The sequence below is a fragment of the Rana temporaria genome, chromosome 1 (assembly GCF_905171775.1).
Source record: "Rana temporaria chromosome 1, aRanTem1.1, whole genome shotgun sequence".
NCBI lineage: Eukaryota > Metazoa > Chordata > Amphibia > Anura > Ranidae > Rana > Rana temporaria.
In genome coordinates, this window is record NC_053489.1 from 204,714,711 (window position 1) to 204,737,524 (window position 22,814).

Genomic DNA, 22,814 nt, shown 5'->3' on the forward strand with positions numbered 1-22,814 from the left:
AATATAATAAATAATAATATAATAAATAAAGAAATATATAAAAAAAAAAAAATTTTATAAAAAAAGGGGGGTTGTCATCCGGGGCCCTGGGGAACTACAGGCCCCTGGGGACCCCCAGACCTCTAAAAAAAAATTGGCCCTTTAATTGGCCTCCGGGCCCCTGAGGACCCCTAAAAAAAATTGTCCCTTTTAATAAAAAATAAAAATATATAAAAAAAATGTTTTTTTTATTTAAAAATAAATAAAAAAGGGGGGTTGCCATCTGGGGCCCTCCGGGCCCCTGGGGGCCTCCGGACCCCTAAAAAAAAAAAAAAAAAAAAAAATTTTTTTTTTTTTTTTTTTAAAGGGGGTTGCTTTGGGCCCCCAACAGTGACAGGGCCCAGGGCACCTGCCCCATTTGCCCTGCGGTAAAGACGGCCCTGGGTAGCAGCATAAGCCATTGGACAGCCATGCTGTGTGTATCTATAGACATGCAGAACTTGGGATCATGCCCACACATGTGCCACAATAGAAAGCAGACTCCTATGGTGGCACACAGCGAAGAGGAGGAACCTAGAGCACCAGTGGGTGACCCCAGAAAAGGAAAATCAATATTGCACAGAGGAGGCAAGTATAAAAAAAAAACAAAAAAAAAAACAGGTTTACAACTGAAAAAGTATATCACTTACCTGGATTTAATTTGACAGGTTGCTTTTCTCCTCTGGATCCATAATAGTAAATTACATCTTCCTTTGTGTTGCTGAAATAAAGAAAAAAGTCAATGTAAAAATTCCTATACAATAAAAAAAAAGAAGTATAAAACAGCAAGCCTGCCTACCATTACTGCAGCAACATACAGCAAAGGGAAAAAAATTATTTGATCCCCTGCTGAAATTGTACGTTTGCCCACCGACAAAGAAATGATCCGTCTATAATTTTAAATGGTAGGTTTATTTTAACAGTGAGAGACCGAATAACAAAAAAAATATCCAGAAAAATGCATTTAAAAAAAAAAAAGTTATAAATTGATTTGCATTTCAATGAGTAAAATAAGTATTTGATCTCTTATCAGTCAGCAAGATTTCTGGATACCAGGTGTCTTCTATAAAAGGTAACAAGCTGAGATAAGGAGCTCTCTCTAAGCCCTGGTTCACATTTATGCGATATGGCATGCAATTCGACATGTGAAATCGGTGTCCGAATTTGCAGCGCCAGTTTCCCAAAAGTAGTAATTTCGGGGTGCAATTTCCATTGACAGATGTCTCTGAAATTGCCCCCAAAGTCGGGACTGACTGAGGGAATTAAATTGTGCAATTTCAGCTGAACTCATACGATTTTATTCCCGCAGTTAGTGTGAAACAGGGCTTAAAAAGGGAGTGCTAATCTCAGCTTGTTACCTGTATAAAACATACCTGTCCACAGAAGCAATCAATCACATTCCAATCTCTTCACCATCGCCAAGACCAAAGAGCTGTCCAAGGATGTCAGGGACAAGATTGTAGACCTACAAAAGACTGGAATGGGCTACAAAACCATCGCTAAGCAGCTTGGTGAGAGGGTGACCACAGTTGGTGCAATTATTTGCAAATGGAAAAACACAAAATACTGTCAACCTCCCTTGGTCTGGGGCTCCATGCAAAATCTTACCTCGTGGAGATTCAGTGATCATTAGAACGGTGAGGAATCAGTACAGAACTACACTGGAGAATCTTGTCAATGATCTCAAGGCAGCTGGGACCAAAGGTCACCAAGAAAACAATTGATAACGCACTACCCCATAAAGGACTAAAATCCTGCAGCACCCACAAGGTCCCCCTGCTCAAGAAAGCACATGTACAGGCCTGTCTGAAGTTTGCTAATAAACATCTGAATAATTTAGAGGAGAACTGGTTAAAAGTTTTGTGGTCAGAAGAGGCCAAAATCAAGCTTTTTGGAATCAACTCAACCTGCTGTGCTTGGGGGAGGATTAATGCTGCTCATGACCCCAATAACACCATCCCCACTGTCAAACATGGAGGTGGAAACATTATGCTTTGGGGGTATTTTTCTGCTAAGGGGACAGGACAACTTCACCACATCAAAGAGACTATGGACAGGGCCATGTGCCATCAAATCTTGGGTGAGAACCTCCTTCCTTCAGCCAGGGCATTGAAAATGGGGCAAGGCAACAAAGGAGTGGCTCAAGAAGATGCAAATTAAGGTCCTGGAGTGGCCTAGCCAGTCTCCAGACCTTAATCCCATAGAAAATATGTGTAAGGAGCTGAAGGTTCGAGTTACCAAATGAGAGGATCTGCAAAGAGGAGTGACACAAAATCCCTTTCTGAGATGTGTGCAAACCTGGTGGCCAACTACAAGAAACATCTGACCTCTATGAATGCCAACAAGGGTTTTGCCACCAAGTACCAAGTCATGTTTTTCAAAGGGGTCAAATACTTATTTCACTCATTAAAATGCAAATCAATTTATAACTTTTTTGAAAATTTGTTTTTCTGATTTCTTTTTTTATTTTGTCTCTCACCATTAAAAAAAAAAATCTACCATTAAAGTTATAGCCTGATCATCTAGTGCTTAGGAACATGTTACACCCTAAATATGGGTATAACATGTAATATGTTACTAAAAGTGAACTTGGCCTGATGCAAAGCAGGTCTCATGGCTAGACACAAAGGTGCATCTTAACAAAGGACCAAGCCTTGCTTAGAAACATGATTGTGCTAAGTAAATGTAAACCTTCACAATGGAGTGAAACTCTAGTTTTACTAAAAAAGAAGAAGAAAGAAAAAAAACACAAATGATATGGCATACATGGCTCTTCGTTTGAAGAAGTAAAAAGATAATGACAAATCATCAATCGTAAAAACGATCAAACGGTTCAAGAAAGCAGTTTACAATAGACTTAAACTATTTAGTATGAAAAAATAAAATACAAATATTAATAAAAACTTCACTTTTAATTAGGGATGTCCCAATACCAAGCATTTCCCGAGTACTTGTACTTGGCTGAAATGCTCCGATGCTTCACCCGATACTTCTCCCTCTCATTGCCGCTCCCTCCGTGCTGTCATCTCCCTCTCATTGCTGCTCCCCCCATGCTGTCTTCTCCCTCTCATTGCCGCTCCCCCCGTGCTGTCTTCTCCCTCTCATTGCCGCTCCCCCCGTGCTGTCTTCTCTCTCTCATTGCCGCTCCCCCCATGCTGTCTTCTCCCTCTCATTGCCGCTCCCCCCATGCTGTCTTCTCCCTCTCATTGCCGCTCCCCCCGTGCTGTCTTCTCCCTCTCATTGCCGCTCCCTCCGTGCTGTCTTCTCCCTCTCATTGCCGCTCCCCCCGTGCTGTCTTCTCCCTCTCATTGCCGCTCCCTCCGTGCTGTCTTCTCCCTCTCATTGCTGCTCCCCCCATGCTGTCTTCTCCCTCTCATTGCCGCTCCCCCCGTGCTGTCTTCTCCCTCTCATTGCCGCTCCCTCCGTGCCGTCTTCTCCCTCTCATTGCCACTCCCCCGTGCCGTCTTCTCCCTCTCATTGCCACTCCCCCCCGTGCTGTCTTCTCCCTCTCATTGCCGCTCCCCCCGTGCTGTCTTCTCCCTCTCATTGCCGCTCCCCCTGTGCTGTCTTCTCCCTCTCATTGCCGCTCCCTCTGTGCTGTCTTCTCCCTCTCATTGCCGCTCCCCCTGTGCTGTCTTCTCCCTCTCATTGCCGCTCCCCCTGTGCTGTCTTCTCCCTCTTATTGCCGCTCCCTCTGTGCTGTCTTCTCCCTCTCATTGCCGCTCCCTCTGTGCTGTCTTCTCCCTCTCATTGCCGCTCCCTCTGTGCTGTCTTCTCCCTCTCATTGCCGCTTTCCCCCCGTTCGTTCTTGTCCCCCTCCGTGCCGATCTCCCCCAGTTCGTTCTTGTCCCTCTCCGTGCCGCTCTCCCCCCTGCTTTCTTCTCCCCCCCTCCGTGCCACTCTCCTCCCTCAATCTGTCAGGGGGGAGAGCGGAGGTAGGAGCCGCTAAACCCGGCTCCTACCTTTTCAGAATGGACAGAGTCAGTGATCCATTCACATTACTGAGCATTGTAATCTGTGTTTACGATGCTTCAGTTTATGAATGGAGAGAAACTTCTCTCTATGCATGTCAGCTGAAGCTGCTGAGAAAGGGACTGGGGAATCTGTGTCCCTAGTCCTTTTCTCTGTCTTAAAGTGGAGATGTCAGAGGTCTGTTAAGACCCCTGATATCTCACCAAAGCCCCCCCAACAGGGCTGATAAAAAAAAAGAAAAAAAATTGCAATAAATAATTTAAAAAATAAAATGATAATAATAATAATAATAATAATAATAATAATAATAATAATAATAAAAAAACACACACTGATAATCCACTACCCCCTACCCCTCTAAAAAAAATAAAGAAAAAATCACTGTAAAAAAAAAATAGTAAAAAAAAAAAAATTGTGTAAAAAAAACAAAAACAAAAAAAAAAAAACCCACTGTCACATGACATTAAAAAATGTATCGGTATTGGCGAGTACTTGAAAAAAAAGTATCGGTACTTGTACTCGGTCTCAAAAAAGTGGTATCGGGACAACCCTACTTTTAACATTACAAGCTGCCACTGCTGGCTTCCTTCTGGCTTTGTACGGATTGTAAAACAAGCATATTTTAAATTGGTGTCAGAATTCCCTGATCTCTACAGATGGTACAGGTCAGTAAAAAGTTGACAAAGCATTAGTATGACAGGTAGGGAGATATATTTCTCAAATGGAGAGGTCAGATATCAGGATGTTATCCAAAATACTGCAGTGATGCAAAAAAGAAAACAATTTCCTGCTATATATTTTTCTGGTATAATGGACATAAAAATGGTCTGTGTAAATGAATGCTACATTATGAAGATACATGGTAATGAAAGTTTTCATGTAGCTGAATACATGGTTATGGTTAAATAGAACATATGTCTCTGCCCAGCATTGCATAAAGCATTCAATAAAGCATAATCATTAAATGTGTGGATCAGCATGTTACAATGCAAGGACAGAAATCTGTATGAAACAACGTGGTACTGTCCGTGCGGCAATGAGAGTCAACCCTTGCAATGCAGCATATACTGTTGTCAACAGTCCCCCAGAAGAATCCTGCAATTTTTTTTTTAGATCTCAGGGAATTCCTGCTAAAAATAATTAAACCTACAACTAATGGTACATTAGTGTGATCAGTAAGTTATAGAAAGTTTTACATAAAATATCACAACATTTGGTTTATCCAGAGTATTTGAAACCCAAGGCAGATCATTTTTTTGTAACATTCTTTCCTGCTCTGTACAATAAAACAATTTAAGTAATAATTCTGAAAAAAAGGAAAGTCAGAGAAACACAAAACACAAAATATTATAGTAGGGGTCAGTGTAGAAGTGACCCCTTACATTGGTGGTCAATGGAAAACTGCCCTCTAACATTGGTGGTCAGTGTAGGTGGGAAATCAGATTGCCACTGTTCATTCTCGAGGAACCCATAGCAACCTGAAAAGGAATGCTAGAGTTGCATAAATCCTGCTTGGGAAAGGCTGGTATACAAATACAGTATATACTCCGTTCACATACACAAGAGGGCACTATTTTGCCAAAAATCTCCTAATTTTGCGCAGCTTGTGATTTTCAGACAAAACATCTAGAATAATATCAGGGTACAAAAAAAAAAAAAAAAGTGTAATTTTTAAAACCAGGCAGTTGTGTTTATTTTTATTTTTAATTAATAACCCTAATTATTTCCAAAATAGACAGATAATCTAGACAACTTAGTTCATAATTTTACATTTTACCTATACAATAGGTGAATGGAAATTTGCCGCTTATATTAAATGTTTTTGACAAAACTGTCCCATAAACTCTGTTAATTAAAGCTTATCAGCTTCCTTAACCACTTGCCCACCGGGTTAATTCTGGCACTTCTCTCCTTCATGTGAAAATCACAATTTTTTTGCTAGAAAATTAATCAGAACCCCCAAACATTATATATTTTTTTTTTAGCAGACATCCTAGGGAATAAAATGGCAGTCATTGCAATACTTTTTGTCACACCGTATTTGCGCAGCGGTCTTACAAGCGCACTTTTTTTGGATAAAAATCACTTTTTTGAATTAAAAAATAAGACAACAATACATTTTGCCCATTTTTTTTATATATTGTGAAAGATAATGTTACGCCGAGTAAAATGATACCCAACATGTCACGCTTAAAAATTGCGCCCGCTCGTGGCATGGCGTCAAACTTTTACCTTTAAAAATCTCGATAGGCGACGTTTAAAAAATTCTACAGGTTGCATTTTTTGAGTTGCAGAGTAGGTCTAGGGCTAGAATTATTGCTCTCACTCTAACGATCGCGGCGATACCTCACTTGTGTGGTTTGAATACCGTTTTCATATGCGGGCGCTACTCGCGTATGCGTTTGCTTCTGCGCGCGAGCTCGTCGGGACAGGGCGCTTTAAAAAATTTTTTTTTGGGTTTTCTTATTTATTTTTATTTAGTTTTATAATTTTTTACACTGAAAAAAAAAAAAAAAAAAATTGATCACTTTTATTCCTATTACAAGGAATGTAAACATCCCTTGTAATAGAAAAAAGCATGACAGGTCCTCTTAAATATGAGATCTGGGGTCAAAAAGACCTCAGATCTCATAATTAGACTTAAATGCAAAAAAATAAATAAAAAAAAAAAAAAGTCATTTTTTCAAATGACAAAAAAAAAAAAATGTTTCTTTAAGAGGCTGGGCGGGACTGACGTTTTGACGTCACTTCCGCCCAGCAGAGCTATGAGGACGGGTGAAGGAGATTTCTCCTTCAGTCCCGTCCCCGCTCAGCTGCCGGACACATCCGATCCCCTCCGCCGCTACCGACGGCTCCGGTAAGCGGCGGAGGGCGCGGGAGAGCGGCGGGGCCCTCTCCCGCCACCGATAACGGCGATCTCGCGGCGAATCTGCCGCGGAGACCGCCGTTATCGTGTACACCACCGCCCCCTGAAAAGATGAATATCTCGGTTGTGGCAGCAGCTGCTGCCGTTATCGAGATATTCAACTTTAAAAAGAGGACGTCTTTTTGACATGGGGCGGTGGTCAAGAGGTTAAAGGGCAAGTTCAACTTGTACACTTTTAGGTAGATTCAGTAAGAGTTATGCCGCATACAGACGGTCGTTTTTTGTGATGAAAAAAAACGACGTTTTAAAAAACGTCATTTAAAATGACCGTGTGTGGGCAAAACGTTGTTTTATGTCTTCAAAAAAACGACAAAAAAAAATTCGAACATGCTTGAATTTTTTGTGTCGTTTTTCAAAACGTCGTTTTTTACTTCACAGAAATTGACCGTGTGTAGCAAAAAACGACGTTTTTACACCCGCGCATGCCCAGAAGCTAGTTATGAAGCAAGCTTCAATGGAAAAAAGTGGTGAAACGTAACCTCGCTTTGCTAGAGCATTGTGAAAAAACGATGGTGTGTAGGCAACTTCGTCTTTGAAAATGATGTTTCAAAAACGTTGTTTTATTTCATGATTTAAAACGTCGTTTTTTTTTCATCACAAAAAACGACAGTCTGTACGCGGCATTAGGCTGGCTTATCAGTAGATAAGCCGACCTAACTCAGAATCTACGCCGACCTATGTTTAAGTGTATTCTCAATCAGAGATACACTTAAACATATCTAAGATACGACGGCTTGCGCCGTCCTATCTTAGGTTGCAATATTTCGGATGGCCGCTAGGTGGCGCTTCCATTGCGGTCGGCGTAGAATATGTAAATTAGTAGATACGCCGATTCACGAACGTACGCCTGGCCGACGCAGTACTTTTACGCCGTTTACGTTAGAGATAGGCCGCCTAAAGTTAGAGCTAGGCCCTAGTTGGAATAGTAATGTTAAGTATGGCCGCCGTTCCCACGTCGAAATTCCAAATTTTTACGTCGTTTGCGCAAGTCGTCCGTGAATCGGGATTTACGTTGTTTACGTCCACGTCGAAATCAATAGGCCCGTGCGGCGTACTTAGCCGCAATGCACAATGAGAAATGTAGGTGCCCGGCGCATGCGCAGTAAAAAGAAACATAAACGTAAGGTCAAGCCCCATTGACATAAAACACGCCCCCTTACACAGATTTGAATTAGGCGCCCTTACGCCCGCCGCTTTAGGTAACTTAGCAGGCAAGTACATTGTGAATCATGTACTTGCCTCGCTAACTTACGGCGGCGTAGCTTAAATGCCTTAAGCTACGCCGCCGCAAAGTTGCGGCAACGTACCTGAATCTAGGCTTTTTTTTCGAAATTCCAGCTCCCCTATGCACCAATATAACATTCCTGAACTTTTTTGCAAAAATATATATATTTTTTTAGGAATTTGATTATTCGCTAACCAATGGCAGAGAAGATAATCAAGCATAGAATCCTCCACAAATATGTTTTTAACACAACTTTTTTTAAATGGTGTGCTGCCAGATCTGAAATCAAGTCATGGGAGCTGATCAGTGAACATTCCAGTATCTTGAGACTTTAAAGCAGACCTTCACTCCCAAAATTGACTTTTCCTCCCTGCTTACCGGATGTTCCTTCCCCCTATCTCGATAAAAAAGGCACTTTTTTTTTTTTATTATTCCAGTATGCCCATTGCTTCAACTCTCACCTAGAAAGAAATGATGTGTTCCACTCCTGCAGCTTGCTGGGATTTGCCACACATCCTAGAAGGCTGCAGGAGCAGTGGCAAACCTGGTAGTGAGCCACTGGGGGCAGCTGCATGAACCTGGACAAGACAGCCCACTCTCGATGATGTAGGAAGGAGAGATGGTGGTGCCGGATCCAGCATAACACTGAATTCACTGCACAGGTGAGAAAGTTTTCTGAAGAAGATTCTGCATAACAAATAAAAGAAGATGGAAAAAAACAAAGAGGGAGATGACATTGAATCACATTTTCTATTGGCCCATTTCTGTGAAACTTGGTATTGGTCAGGAGGCAAGCTCACCTTACTACAAGGCAAATGAATAGCCCTCCCCCTCCACCACCACCAAACAACATCGGCATAGTCTAAATAGGGTACAAGATCAAAAAAAACCTTGATTTTCCTAGAATTCCAACTGTTGGTATAGCTCTATGAACACTACTTAGTAATTAAGTAGGTGTGGAGTGAAACCGCTTTACTGCACTTGACACCAAAAAGAAAAGGAAGAGTTGCAATTACACAACAGAACAAGTCATGTCAATGGATGTACAAATTTGCTGTGTGAAATACAAGTTAGAATCAGGCTGTGCATTTTAGAAACTGCCTGGCAGTGAATATAATAGTGGAAATACTAATTGTTTCTGCAACACTTTGCTTAAAAAGGGGTTGTAAAGGTTTGTCTTTTATTTTCTAAATAGGTTCCTTTAACCACTTAAGCCCCGGACCAATATGCTGCCTAAAGACCCAAGGGGTTTTTACAGTTCGGGACTGCGTCGCTTTAACAGACAATTGCGCGGTCGTGCGACGTGGCTCCCAAACAAAATTGGCGTCCTTTTTTCCCCACAAATAGAGCTTTATTTTGGTGGTATTTGATCACCTCTGCGGTTTTTATTTTTTGCGCTATAAACAAAAATAGAGCGAAAATTTTGAAAAAAAATCAATATTTTTTACTTTTTGCTATAATAAATATCCCCCAAAAACATATATAAAATTTTTTTTTCCTCAGTTTAGGCCGATAGGTATTCTTCTACCTATTTTTGGTAAAAAAAAAAAAAAAAAAAAAAAAAATCGCAATAATCGTTTATCGGTTGGTTTGCGCAAAATTTATAGCGTTTACAAAATAGGGGATAGTTTTATTGCATTTTTATTTTTTTTATTTTTTTTACTACTAATGGCGGCGATCAGCGATTTTTTTCGTGACTGCGACATTATGGCGGACACTTCGGACAATTTTGACACATTTTTGGGACCATTGTCATTTTCACAGCAAAAAATGCATTTAAATTGCATTCTTTATTGTGAAAATGACAGTTGCAGTTTGGGAGTTAAACACAGGGGGCGCTGTAACATTTAGGGTTCACTTTGTGTGTGTTTACAACTGTAGGGGGGTGTGGCTGTAGGACTGACATCATCGATCGAGTCTCCCTAATAAAAGGGATCACTCGATCGATGCGCCGCCATAGTGAAGCACGGGGAAGCCTCCCCGTTCTTCAGCTCCAGGGAGCGATCGCGACGGGGCGGCTATAAACGAATAGCCGCACCGTCGTCCCGGATCGCTCCCCGAGGCTTACCGACCGCCGTATGTACCGGGGGGGGGGGGGGGGGTCCCGATCGGACCCCCGACCCACGTCAAGCAGCGGACGTACAGGTACGTACATGTGCCTGTCCGCTGACGTAAATGTACATGAGGAGGTCGGCAAGTGGTTAAGCTAGTGCATTGTTGGTTCACTTACCTTTTCCTTTGATTTTCCTTCTAAATGTTTTCTTTGTTTGAATTTCTCACTTCCGGTTTCTCCTCAGTAGGCTTTCCACCATCATCCGAGCGGTGGAAAGCCATTTAGAACACCTTACTGAGGAGGAACAGGAAGTGAGAAATTCAGACAAAGAAAACAAAGGAAAAAAAAATTGAAGGAAAAGGTAAGTGAACCAACAATGCACTAGCTTAAAGTAACCTATTTAGAAAATAAAAAACAAACCTTTACAACCCCTTTAAACTCATGTCGATAGAGCAATGGCTTTGATTTCTAGAACACCAGCTTTAATCAGGCTGTACATATACGGATTGCTCTGGTAGTGATCAGAATAGTGGCAATAATAAAAACGATAGCACTTTGCATAAAGCCCACCTATGCCAAGATGCATATTCAATAATTTACATATTCCAAACAAGCAGTAAAAGCACTATAAAAGAAGTCCTTACTGATATTGTAGATGTAGGCACTGTAAAAAAGGCATTTTTAAAGTTCAAAACAGAAGCACTGAAAACATAGGGCCTGATCCACAAAAAACGGCCGTAACTTAACTTTTGCCATTTAAGTTACATCGCCGCAAAATCTCTACCTAAGTGCCTGATCCACAAAGCACTTACCTAGAAATTTTCAGCGGTGTAACTTAAATCCGTCCGGCGCAAGGCGTGCCTAATCTAATAGGGCGAGTCCCATTTAAATTAGGCGCGCTCCCGCGCCGGACGTACTGCGCATGCTCCCGACGTTATTTTCCCGACGTGCTTTGCGCGGATTTACGTTGCGCCGGGTTTTGAGAATCGCGACGGGCGAAAAAAAAAAAAAAAAAGAGTTGCGACGGAAAATAAATAAATAAAAAAAAAATATGACAGCGACGCGGGATAGAAGGGTATACTTTTACAAGGTGTAAACAGTTTACACTTTGTAAAAGCAGCCCTAATTTTGCGACGGCAAACTAAAACTTACGGAGAAAAAACGAAGCGAAAAAGCTTTGTGGATCCCCGTAAGTGCTAATTTGCATACCCGACGCTGGATTTCGACGAGAAATGCCCCCAGCGGCGGCCGCGGTACTGCATCCTAAGATCCGACAGTGTAAGTCCCTTACACATGTCGGATCTTCTCCCTATCTATGAGAAACTGATTCTGTGGATCAGTTCCATAGATAGAAACATGGATACGACGGCGTATCAGTAGATACGCCGGCGTATCCCTTTTGTGGATCTGGCCCATAGCTCCTTCTCTGCTTACTTTCTAAGGTGCAAAGGCTTGGCATTTAATGTAAAACACATATCATAAAACCCAACTATAGAGACTCTGTTGTACTGTATGAGGTAGAGAGGCAAGGTTTATGATGGGGGATTCAGAAGAGTGCAGGCTGTTTTGGGGCACTTTGTCTCAGACAGGTGATTGAAGATACCTAATCCAGGGATTCCAGACTGGCTCCTGTTACGGTCACATAAATCCTCTGAACAGGGTGGGGCGAAACCGCACGGTGCGTCTATGGACGTACACAGCCTGTCTCGGGAGCACGCCTAAACGAGTGAACACATTACAGGTGGCTTGTTGTGGGGGCACACACAGAAGAGAAGCAGAGAGCAGCAGCAGGGTAACCCAGAAGAGGAGGTAAGGGACCAGTCCATACAATTCATATGCACAGGGCAGGTAAGTAAGTATAACAGGTTTATCATTTTAGGGAAAAGATTGCCTATATAACCACTTTAATCTGTGGTGTAGACATATAGGCCCGGATTCAGAAAGGAGTTACGTCGGCGTATCTCCAGATACACCGTCGTAACTCCGAATGCGAGCCGTCGCATCTTGGCGCCTGATTCATAGAATCAGATACGCCTCAATGTTGCCTAGATACGAGCGGCGCAAGTCTCCTACGCCGTCGTATCTTAGGGTGCAATATTTACGCTGACCGCTAGGGGCGCTTCCCAAGACTTCTGCATCGAATATGCAAATTAGGTAGATACGCCGATTCAGAAACGTACGTTCGCCCGGCGCATTTTTTACGCCGTTTACGTAAGGCCTTTTCCGGCGTAAAGTTACCCCTGCTATATGAGGCGTACGCAATGTAAAGTATGGACGTCGGGCCAGCGTCAGATTTTCCGTCGATTACATTGTTTGCGCAAGTCATTCGCGAATAGGGCTGTGCGAAAGCATTGACTATTTGCAGTGTAATTTGGAGCATGCGCACTGGGATACGTTCACGGACGGCGCATGCGCCATTCGTTAAAAACGTCATATACGTGGGGTCACACTGAATTTACATAAAACACGCCCACATCTTCCAATTTTGAATTAGGCGGGCTTACGCCGGCCCTTATACGCTATGCCGCCGTAACTTCGGGCGCATAATCTTTCTGAATACCATACTCGCCTCACAAAGTTACGGCGGCGTAGCGTATAGGAGATACGCTACGCCCGCCTAAAGATACACATTTGTATCTGAATCCGGGCCATAATGTAGCAGTTTGTAGGATAGGAAATGTTCTCATTGGAGTTTACACAGGTCAGGTAGTGTAGGCAAGGAGATTGCAGAGCAATGCACTGACATTCAATGTTTTCTTATTAGAAGAAGGCAATGAAGCCAATTGACTTTATGGGATGAATGAAATTCCATCAGCAGAAATGTAATGTGCTGAATATTACCCACTTGGCAGACAACCTCACGCTCTGAGGGCAACATCATCTCATACTATCGCAAGCTCCATTAAAGTTCCTGTCTTCCCATTATGTTTCACATCAAGCACTGGGCTGCCATGAACCCATGAACACAGCACTGAATATTAAACATGCCAGAGGTCCCAGAAGTGGTAAGCATAGTATCCAGTCACACAGGGAGGCCATTCCCAGGAAATGAAGAGCGTTTCATTATAAGAACAGCCAAACATTAACTCTAAGCAGACACTGCTTTCTGAGCTAAAACGGTTAACGATTTTCTTTTATTTCTAAAAATAAACTCCATCATAACTTCAACTGACTCGTCTAAGCACCCATTTCCTGTGTGTGTCAGAAACATTCCTTGTTTTTTCTCATTAAGGGAAAAACTATGGGATCTCAAGTCTGTCTGTTTAATGTGATACTAGTATCGAAACAACAACATACATTGCAGCTTCATCTTACATCCAAAAAACACATCTATACAGATGTACAATACATAGGATTAAAAGGAATGCTAGGGTCAGCCACTCTAGAAATATTTGGACAGGAGATTTATTTTACTGGTACCTATCAGCATACACCTCTTCAGGGTAACAGAGAGGAGACCCTCTATATCAGAATTTATAGGTCTGCCTGCCTGTCAGGATTTTTAGGAGGATGCATCTTACTTCCTTGTTGCCTGTCAGGATTATGAGGAGAACGTTCCCCTACTCCCTGTTGCCCGTCAGGATTATCAGGGGAATGTTCCCCTACTCCCTGTTGCCCGTCAGGATTATCAGGAGGAGGTTTCTTACTTCCTGTTGCCTGTCTGGATGATCAGGAGGATGTTTCTTACTCCCGGTTGCCTGTCAGAATTATCAGAAGGATGTTGCTTACTTCCTGTTGCGTGTCTGGATTATCAGGAGGATGTTTCTTACTCAGACAGAATTCTCACCGCTCCAGGTGAGCCTCGTGATGATCAGGGGTTGTTGAACCACCAGGGTGCTGGCAATGCGGTAATAGCAAAAAAACAAAAGAACAAAAGCTGGACAGCCGCACTCCAAAATTTTCTTTAAAAGAGATGTCTTTATTTTCAACTGTGCATACAGTCACTGCAAGCCCACAAAAATCAGTATGGCCAACGTTTTATGTTTCTTACTCCCTGTTGCCTGTCTGGATTATCAGGACTCAGGAGGATGTTTCTTACTTTGTTACCCATCAGGATTATCAGGAGGATGTTTTACTTTGTTACCTGTCAGGATTATCAGGAGGATGTTTCTTCCTCCCTGTTGCTTGTCAGGAATATCAGGAGGATGTTTTTATTTACTCCCTATTGCTTATCAGGGGAATATTTCTTAATCTATGTTGAATTTTATTTATTGATACAGAGAATACAGCAGGTGAAGTAAGACTGGCTGTTCTGGATCAGTTAAAAGTGCAAGATGGAATAGTAACATCACTCTGTACATAGCAGTTTTAAAAAGACTGCCTTTTTACTAGAATAAAAAATACACCATGCCCATTCAGAGCAATACCATTAACAGCCAAATCATTCAATGTAGAAATTTAGGAAAATCAGATAATAGCTGAAATAAACATTTTCATGATATTGACAACAAGTGAACGCTTTTATAAACATGATTGATTGGTCTTATTTTTAGAATAGGTATATTAACATGACAGACATATGCTATTGAATATTTCTAAAGGAGATGTAGATCAGGTGGCCTAACAGAGGAAAACGTACAAGACAATGTTGGGCTATGTTTGTTCATAGATTACATCTTCCAGACATAACTGTCTACCCAGCACACAGCTAGACTGGCTACGATTCAGTATTGTATTTGTGCAGAGAAACCAAGGAAACAGTAGTGATAGCTCCTGTCAGATCAGGTACAGGGGCACTAGGCAGTTGCCAGGTTTCCTAATAAGGCTCTGCAGACCTTTGTTGCATTTGCTCTTTGTTCCAGCCTGAGAGATTTTTAGTGCAGATACCAAAATCAAATCTGAATGACAGATAGATTTACATGATGACCAACTCCTGTGCATATAATTTAAATGTAATTAAAGTACAGTATATATAAACAAAGACACTAAATCTTGTTAAAATTGAAACACGTTAACATAAATTTTGGAAGTAATCAATATCTTTTAAATCTGCAATTTTCATTAAAATACCTGAGGTTGTTTCTTGTTCAGGCACCTTTTAATAGGGTAACAACACTTTGTCCCCGTCTTTCAGTTATGCTCTTGCATTGTCACAGGAGTTACAAGGGATTTTATTAGAGACTACAAATGGCTATTTCAACACACGCAGATATGGCCCTGTTGTGGAAATGTTATGAAGATGTATTTAATATGTGTTGCCCTAGTGTCTGCCAAGGTTGGTACTCCCGCAGCCCGCTCTAAAGAGCAGACTGGGGCAGACTGACGCTGGTTGAGAACCGTCTGGTAGTGGAAAACTTCCTGGAGTTTGGAGAGAGGTGTGTACAGAGTGGGGATATGTCTGCCAGCTAAAGGGCCCCTGTGCAATGCACAGAACGTTTGTCTGGGGGGGGGGGGGGGGATGTGTTCACCCTGCAAAGACATTATCGGTTATAAGTGGATGTACGCTCATATCACCCGCATGCCTAATCAACACATAGAGGGGGGGGCACGGCGTGCCCCTGCAGATAAACTCCCATCCACAGGAATGGTAATATAATCCGGGTATGCATTGTTTTCTGAATAACGCAGAATAAAGATTCATGCCAACAGTAAAAACAGGAGCTTTTGAATTGTTCTGGTCAGAAATAACATCCATGTTTCCAAGCCATGCGGCTTCCTTTGTCTAGTTGAAGAGCATGGCTTCCAGGTACAGGGGGCGGGAAATCATACACACTGTCCCTGCCCAGACACACCCATAAGACTCCCCTAGTCATTGTTCATTGGTTGATGTATAAAATCCTCCTGTTGGAAGGTAATTTCCCATGGAGGAAGCGATTGGCTGTTGGGGCTATGTCTTCCTGTTTGTCATTGCTTTTGTGGTCAACTGAATAAAGAGGGAGAGAGGAGCATCGTACCGAGGACATAAAGCACAATGGTCATGTTTGTTGATTTGGGGATATGCGGGAAATCAAGTTAGTAGTAAGATGCATTATCCAATTAAACTAAATTGGTGCTTATTAGCACAGGAGATATGGATTACGCGTAGCGTATAGCCATATTTTCCACCACAGTCCTCTGTTCTCACCATCAAGAAAGCCGCCAAGAGAAATGGTATTAAGCCCATAGTTAGAGTGCAGGAAACAGGAAGTGGCTGCAAAGTGTCTTCAGTATAACAGCAGTATTGAGGTGCAATAAATTATAAAAAAAAAATAAAAAAAGAATTTTTTGTTTTGTTTTTTAGCTGAACACCAAGCAGGTATAAAAAGATACGAACTAAGGAGGCACTGTATTCATGAATACATCCTTCAATGTATGTTTAAATGTAAGCAGTGCTAGTGCATGGATTTCACTTGGTATCAGCTCTTAGTCCCAGCACCAGGTGCCAGTCCATTGTGCTTAAAGTGGAGTTTCCATCCCAAATTTTTTTTTCCATTATTGTGCTCATTAGACCTAAAAAATAATTTTTTTTTTTTTACTCATCTGGAAATGCCTGTTGCTATGCAGTCCCACGAAATATGCCTTTGAAACCACCTAGGATTCTGACATCATCTCCCTCTAATGCTCCTGGGAAATGTGTGTCATCATTTCCCAGGATGCAGTGCGCTGTCCAATTATCACTCCCCATCCAAGACTTCCAGGAAGCAAGTGCTTGTAGGTTTCACAATGCCCACAAGCAAAATGACAACAGTGTTTTATAAACTATCTTTTTTTAATATCTATGTGGATCGGCAGCGGATTGTAAAATAGTATGTGACCGGATTTATATTATAAAAACGCATGATGAAAGGACATACATTTAAAAAATTATAATTGTGGTTGGAACTCCGCTTTAAGTATAAGGGGCATGCTGAAAGCAGGAGAGAGAAGCTCATTAAATGTGCAGTTTCTTCTTTCACTGTCCAGTCACAAGGTGGAGCTGTGGAGAACACCAAAAGGGTTACTAAACTGCAACAGGAAAAAATAAAATAAAATCAGATCTACTCTCCAGCAAGACAGGGCTGTCTGAAATAGCAGAACTGTATAAATCTTAGAACTGTGTGTTTTTAGTTCAAGCTAGTTATACATAACTAGATTTTATTCATTCATCCTACAGGCTGAAAAAAAATAAAAGAAAATATCAGATGCCTCAATCCAGGCTTTACAGTGTGGATGGACAAATACACGGCTGCGGCTATCATATTCTGACAACCGGCGCAAGGGGGCTGTCAGAGTACTCAAGCGGAGGTTACATCTGACTGAATGCAGCTTCTGTTTTCTGTCTGGCCAATTGTTATTTTTTTATCCAAAAGGATGTCGGGGTGGGAAGATTGCGAGAAGGCTGTCCACTGAGCAAACTTGGCCTACTGTTTCTTGTGAAAAAAAAAAAACTTGGCCTACTGATCAGGAACCAGTTAAAATTTGCATAGTGTATGGTTAGCCTAAATGGCAATGAGTTACATTGTTAAAACAACGATAAAATAATGTCAAACGATGGCTTTCGTAAAAAAAAAAAAAAATGAACCCTAGGGTTCCTGCGAGAGATCCTCAGCCATTCTGCCACCTTTGCAGCAGATTTATGCCTAATAGTGACTTAATTTTCCTCCCTGCAGCTACTGCTAATAGTTCTGTGCTGTCTGGGGGAGCTAAAACACTATTGGTCAGAGCTGGCAGGACAAGGCAAAAGACTGGCAGCTGGCAAGTATAGTGTGTGGATGCAGACCGGATTGAGGAGTGGGCACTGGCCAAGGCTTTTCTTGGGCAACCTAACTCAAGATGGGCAGCTGCTACACAAGTGAGGTTGAGATGGAGCACTGGTGCAATCCTTTCCCTGAGCACCAATGTAACCTTTTTCCTGAGCACCAATGCAATGCATTTTTGCTGAGCAACAAAGACAAGTTATAGATTTGCAACGCTGGAATTTTGCAATGAGCACCAATGAAAGGTTAGTGTTGCCACTGAGCACCAATGCAAATTCAGTGTTTGCGACGGTCATTCTGGTATTTATTATGCAGTTCTGTTTTAGATTTTCTGTGTTTGTTATATTTACATATTTATTGCTATAGCTACAACTCACTGATAACACACTGACCTGTAAATAGAACATTTCAGGTGGTTCCCAGATTTTAAAATGTTTTCAAAAGGATCTTCGAGGGTAGAAAGAATGCGATAGGCTGTTCCAACCCATCCTCACACCAAATATGTTGTGTTCCAGTTAGAGAGATTTTGAAAAACCCTCCCCTGCTCCATTAAAAACAGACACGCAAGGGCTAAAATACCTACAAGTGGTGCCAGCAAATCCCATTCTTCAACAGCATTGCAGTTTTTAAATCACAGCAGCCACGGATGTGGCTACTCAAGAATAAGAAGCAACAGCGACAATTTTAGATAAGCATTTGCGCATTTACTGTACACTGTGTGCAAAAAAATTAGGCAAGTGCATATTTTGACCAAATGATCATTTGGTTTTTATATTGTCCAACGCCAAGTTGTATACATTTTAATGCTTATTGGATTTAAGCATATCAGGCAATGTGTATTTGTTTAATGAGGGAGGGTGTGGCCTAAGGAGATCAACACCCTATATCAGTGATGGCACCCCAAATGTTTTGGAACTACATTTCCCATGATGCTCCACTACACTGCAGAGTGCAGTTTGCCGTCACTGCCCTATATCAAGGTGTGCATAATTATTAGGTAGCTTCTTTTCCTCAGGAGAAAAAAAAAGATTTAACCGACTTTAAAAGTAATATTTTTTAAAAAGTCCTTCAGAGGGATACAGCACTCTTGACATTGCTAAGATATTGGGGCCTGATCATAGAACCATTAAATGTTTTGTTGCAAATAGTCAACAGGGTAGCAAGAAACTTGTTGAAAAAAAAAAAAAAGTGCAAATTAACTGCCAAAGATTTGGAAAAATTTAAACGTGAAGCTACCAGGAATCCATTATTCTCCAGTGCTTTAATAGTCCAGAACTGCAACCATGCTGGAGTGCCCAGATGTACAAGGTGTTCAGTGCTCAGAGACATGACCAATGCAAGGAAGTATGAAACCCAACCACCACTGAACAAGACAAATAGGTTGAAACAACAAGACTGGGCCAGGAAATATCTGAAGACAGATTTTTCAAAGGTTTTATGGACTGATGAGATGAGAGTGACTCTTGACGGACCCGATGGATGGGCCTCTGGCTGGATCAGTAATGGGCACAGAGCTCCACTTGGACTCAGACGCCAAGAGGTGGAGGTGGGGTACTGGAATGGGATAGTATTATTAAAGATGAGATAGTTGGACCTTTTTGGGTTGAAGATGAACTCCAAATCAACTCCCAAACCTACTGCTAGTTTTTAGAAGACACTTTCTTCAAGCAGTGGTACATGAAAAAGTCTGCATCTTACAAGAAGACCATGATATTTATGCAGAACAATGTTCCATTGCATGAATTAAAGTACTTCACTGCATAGATAGCCAGTAAAGGCCTTAAAAATTAAAGAATAATGACATGACCCCCTTCCAGTGTTGCTCATCTAGTTAGTTAGTTACAAATTACTTGTCCGAAAAAGTAATTGAGTTAGTGATTCAGTTACTACATTGGCAAAGTAATTAGTTACTCAGCAAAGTAACTGACTTTTTAATATCATCACACTCCACCTCCGCTCCACATGCCCAGCAAATGCAATACTGTGTACAATTAATTAATTATATCAACTCCACCTGCCCAAGCAGCGCCAGCAATACTGTACATCATCATCAATATCAGATTCAGTGTGCAGCCAGCCAGTGTGTGTCACTCACTAGTCACTACTAGTACTCTACCTCCGCTCCACATGCCCAGCCCCAGCCCTAGACTAGGCCGCTCTCCCCCCCCCCACTCCCAGACACTTCCAAGTTCCAATCCCATGCCGCTCCTCACCTGCGCAGGGCCATGGTCGGTGCACTGCTGGCGCTCTAAGCTGGCTGACTATCCTATCCGGACCGGTGGTGGAGCAGAGCCTCTGCGGGGGAGATGTCGGCGGCTGTCGGGCGGCTGAGGTGAGGTGAGCCAGACACACTCCCTCGTGACACATTGCAGGCGGGCGACTTCAGGCGCGTGCATTCGCCAGCGCCACCCACGACGATCACGGAGACAGGCCAGCTCTGTGGCCACATGACCCGGCCGCCGACGATGTGAGCCAATCACAGGCCAGCTTAGGCCTGTGGCCACATCCACCTGACAGAGTGGAGTGAGAGTGACATGACCCCCTCTGAGTCTGCCCGGACTGCCCCCCCGCGCGCGCTAAATGTAATTTCGGTAACGCTGCCCAAGTAATGGGAACGGCGTTGCCGAGAGGGAAAGAGTAATCTGGTAGATTACGCGTTACCCTCAAAAGGCCCATCGTTAGGTAACAGCGTTTATTTAAATGTTCATTTGTAAATTTTAAATTGTTTGTTTTTTCATATGTTAAAGTGAGAATAATAAACAAGTGAGATGGGAATATTTTCATTTTTCATTTAGTTGCATAATAAATTCTGCACACTAATAGATGCCAATAATTGTGCACACAGATATTCTCTTGAGAAAGCCAAAGCCTAACTTCTACTTTTCTTAATTATTCAGGTTTGAGGTTTATTAACATTTTGGATTGACCAAGAGCACTATTGTTTAATAATGAAATTAATCCTCTAAAATACAATTTGCCTAACAATTTTGCACACAGTGTACATTGTGGTTTCTAAAGCGACCCAGTAGCCAACGCCCTAAAATAAAACTAAAAGCATCTTGTAAGAGAAGAAAAATACTATTTCAGCTAGCAATACATTAAAGGAGAAATAGGGCACTTTGTTCTGCACTCCTGTGATCCGTATTCAGCCAACAGCGGGCTAAATCCTGTTGTCGGCTGATGTCACTTAGCTGGTCGAGGCTCTGGAGTGATCGTGCCTTTAAAAACGGGATCCACCTAGATGCCTGGACCAGCAGCTGGCACAGCCTCTCAGTGAGCCGCTGAGAGCCAGTTCCTACAGCCCCCTTGCACAGCCTGGGGCTCCAGTGAGAACTGGAGGGCAGAGCACAAACCCTTGCTCACTGAAGACCAAGAACCAAGCAATCAGTGGCCTTTGATCTTCGAGGCAGCATGGGACCGATGCTACATCCACCTAGGTGATTATAAAGGTTTATTTGTTCAATTCCCATACCTCCCTTTTAAACCTTCACTCTTTCAGGTGGCATTTATGAATTGATTTTTAGATAAGCCTTAATTTTATACATCTTGGAACTGCAAAATTAGGCTAGTTTCATGTTTTATAAGAAATATTGCATATTAACAGTACCAAACACATTTTATGGCATTTTACTATACTTCAAAGTTTTAATATGCATTTGGCTGCAATTCTGTGCGTTCTGTTGTGTTTGAACATGTGTTTTGCTTTGTTAGAAACTCCAAAACGCATGCTAAGACATAGTAGAGTTACCCTATTCCATGCCACCTAGGATCAAAATCAGGAAGGAAAGGAATCATTGCTGTTACAATGTGTTCTAAATGAACTAATTATTCCCCTCATGACCACAGTCTATACATTAATGCCCAAATTTACAGAGCCGTATTCCTGCAGGGCTTTCATTTAGTCTGTGTTTAATGAAGCCTTGCACAACTCCAGCTTGGAAGCTTGTCAGTGACAGCCTAAGGGTCTAGTGAGACTGGCAAAGACACTTAACTTGTGGTTCCTTCCATGCCATTTTTAATGTAGCAACCTACCGTATTTTTCGGACCATAAGGCGCACCGGGTTATAAGGCGCAATATCATTGATCGACTGCTAATGGGTTTATTTTCATACATAAAGCGCACCGGGTTATAAGGCGCATTAAATGAAACAAAACGCTGATAAGTCAAACTTTATTCAACTCTTTATTCAACTCTTTCACAATAACTCTCAACATTGTTCAGTTGCAACACATAAAATACAAAACAATACACTGAGGCCCAGATTCTCATAGGACTTACGATGGCGCAGCGCCATGTACGCCGTCGTAAGTCCTAATCTGAGCCGTCGTATCTATGCGACTGATTCTTAGAATCAGCTACGCATAGATATCCATTAGATCCGACAGGCGCAAGTCTCTTACGCCGTCGGATCTAAACTGCAATTTTTTTTTGAGCGCTAGGTGCCGCTTCCGTCGGATTCCCTGTCGAGTATGCAAATTAGCTAGATACGCGAATTCCCGAACGTACGCGCGGCCGACGCAGTAAAGTTACAACGTTTACATTAGGCTTTTCCCGGCATAAAGTTGCCCCTGCTATATGAGGCGCAACCAATGTTAAGTATGGCCGTCGTTCCCGCGTCAACAATTCAAAAAGTTACGTCGTTTGCGTAAGTCGTCCGTGAATGGGGCCGGACGTCATTTACGTTCACGTCGAAACCAATGACGTCCTTGCGACGTCATTTGGAGCAATGCACACTGGGATATTTTACGGACGGCGCATGCGCAGTTCGTTCGGCGCGGGGACGCGCTTCATTTAAATGATACACGCCCCTACCCGCCGAATTTGAATTCCGCCGGGTGATTTACGCTACGCCGTCGCAACTTTACAGGCAAGTGCTTTGTGAATAAAGCACTTGCCTGAAAAACTTGCGGCGGCGTAACGTAAATCAGATACGTTACGCCGCCGCATAGATACGCCATTCTACG

The 22,814-nt window shown here is 42.3% G+C and overlaps 1 protein-coding gene across 3 annotated transcripts in view; it reads right to left on the minus strand.

Annotated features, from left to right (window-relative positions):
• Window positions 1-22,814, minus strand: part of TANGO2 (transport and golgi organization 2 homolog) — a 177,868-nt gene that overhangs the window by 37,794 nt on the left and 117,260 nt on the right. For all 3 annotated transcript variants that reach the window (XM_040347879.1, XM_040347872.1, XM_040347883.1), the window contains exon 6: window positions 669-739. In XM_040347879.1, coding sequence (XP_040203813.1) covers window positions 669-739 — 71 coding nt within the window. The remainder of the gene's footprint in view (window positions 1-668; window positions 740-22,814) is intronic.